Source organism: Frankliniella occidentalis, unplaced genomic scaffold, assembly GCF_000697945.3.
Source record: "Frankliniella occidentalis isolate FOCC.00 unplaced genomic scaffold, Focc_3.1 Scaffold13, whole genome shotgun sequence".
Classification (NCBI taxonomy): Eukaryota; Metazoa; Arthropoda; class Insecta; order Thysanoptera; family Thripidae; genus Frankliniella; species Frankliniella occidentalis.
In genome coordinates, this window is record NW_026267143.1 from 3,133,818 (window position 1) to 3,135,543 (window position 1,726).

The 1,726-nt window shown below is 40.5% G+C and overlaps 1 protein-coding gene across 1 annotated transcript in view; it reads right to left on the bottom strand.

Moving 5' to 3' along the window:
• Window positions 1-804, bottom strand: part of LOC127748776 (protein FAM50 homolog) — a 9,321-nt gene extending 8,517 nt beyond the window's left edge. The window contains exons 1-2 of the mRNA XM_052263612.1: window positions 778-804; window positions 478-694 (exon numbers count right to left, since the gene is read on the bottom strand). Coding sequence (XP_052119572.1) covers window positions 478-694; window positions 778-804 — 244 coding nt within the window. The remainder of the gene's footprint in view (window positions 1-477; window positions 695-777) is intronic.
• Between the last annotated feature and the right edge of the window lie 922 nt (window positions 805-1,726).

Below are 1,726 nucleotides of genomic sequence, written 5' to 3' on the forward strand. Positions count from 1 at the left end.
TACTGGGCCAAAGGTGTCGACTACTGGGCCAATGAACGTTGTTCTTTGGTTTACATTTTTGTGTACAAAAATGTATTTATTTCCATTTTCGACCTATGGGGCATAAAGTTTAATCCGTCCACTACACCCCCGAAATTTTTCCTTGACGCTACCGTACACCCACGCTCCGTTGTAGGCAATTTTGAAAAGCCTTGCTCTTAAACTGTCGACTACTGGGCCCCTTACCCTACTTATACAGAAACAAATCAATGAGTAAACGAATTATGAAAAATTAAGCAAATGCAGCAAATGCTTCATTGCTTTTAAAAGCAACAGACCCTGTGAATCACATTAGGTTCGTCGAGTTATAAGAAAGGCATTAAAGCCAATAACATTAATCAAAACATAAATGTATACAAATAAGATAAGACCAGGAAGTACGCAAAAATGACGTAAGCAGTAAGCTTAATATGATTGGTTACAAGGTTTAAAGATTACCTTTTGATTTTAAAAGCAGGGCTTGCACTTTCTTTTTTAAGGCAGCGTTCTGCTGCTCAAGTAAATCTTTCTGGTCTTGCAAGTCGCCCTTATAAATTTGGTTTTTAGACCCTGGAGGTCTTCCTATTTTTGATCCTTTATTGTTAGTATTGTTAGCACGGTTCCGGACCCTGGGCGCAGCAGGTTTCTTTTCTTTCTTCGTCTTCAGTGGAGAATCCTAATGAGACAAGAGAAAACAAACAGTTCAACAACAAATCACTTCTACAATTAGTCTAATTAGACTTATAGGAAAGGCTGTACCTCCTCGCCTGGAGGATTATTACCCATTTCCGATGCTTGAGGGGGATCCATTTCTTTCCTAGACGAACAATCTCCACACACCATTCAGGAGACGAGGCTGAGGGTCGAAGGCACTGGGGTCGGGTGTGTAGTAAGAGTGAGAGAGAAAGAGAAAGAGAGATGTGCGTTACGGAGACATACTACTAAATCTGGCAACAGGGAGGGAATGCCAATACGTGTGTTTACATCGAGCAAGAACGTGAATATGCTCCATGACTAGTTGTAAACGTTAACCTGCACATTTTTCAAGTTTTCCAGTTTTAAGACGTATTGAATGATTCACTTCGCTAACTATGATGTGATGAGGCTGACATTGCCGACATGACAACGCTGTTACTGCAACTGCACCAACCTCGTTCCCGAAAAGAAGGAGGTGGTTGTTTATTTTTCGTGTCAACTAGTCCTATTAATTAGGAAGATTCTAAGCAAATATTGATCAATTTTCTAACAGGAAATCTCAACACATTCATAAGATATTTGCTTCCTCTTGTTTTTATTTTTTCACTTTGTTCGTGTTGGCAGTAAATCTTCCGTTTTTCGTGTCCAGTTGTCTGTGTCAGTATCCGGAGGCCCGCGCTGCAGAGCGTCTCCCTCTCTCAGTATCCGGAGACGTGAAGTGGATATTTCCATTTTCCCCCCCTGAAATATTGCCTGTTCGAATCTTATCGTCTCTTTTCGCCAAACCATGGAAGAGCAAAACTGGAAAGTGTTTCTTACGAGAAAAGTGAGGACATGAGGTGGCATCACTGCCTCTAACAATATTGCCTCTAACCCGATTTTTCGATTTCAGTGTCACTTTTAATAATGCCTCTAACGATATTGCCTCTAACCAAAATATATGATTCCCAAGGTGAAAAGTGCCTCTAACAAAATTGCCTCTAATCAAAAATTTCAAAAAATCGGGTGCACA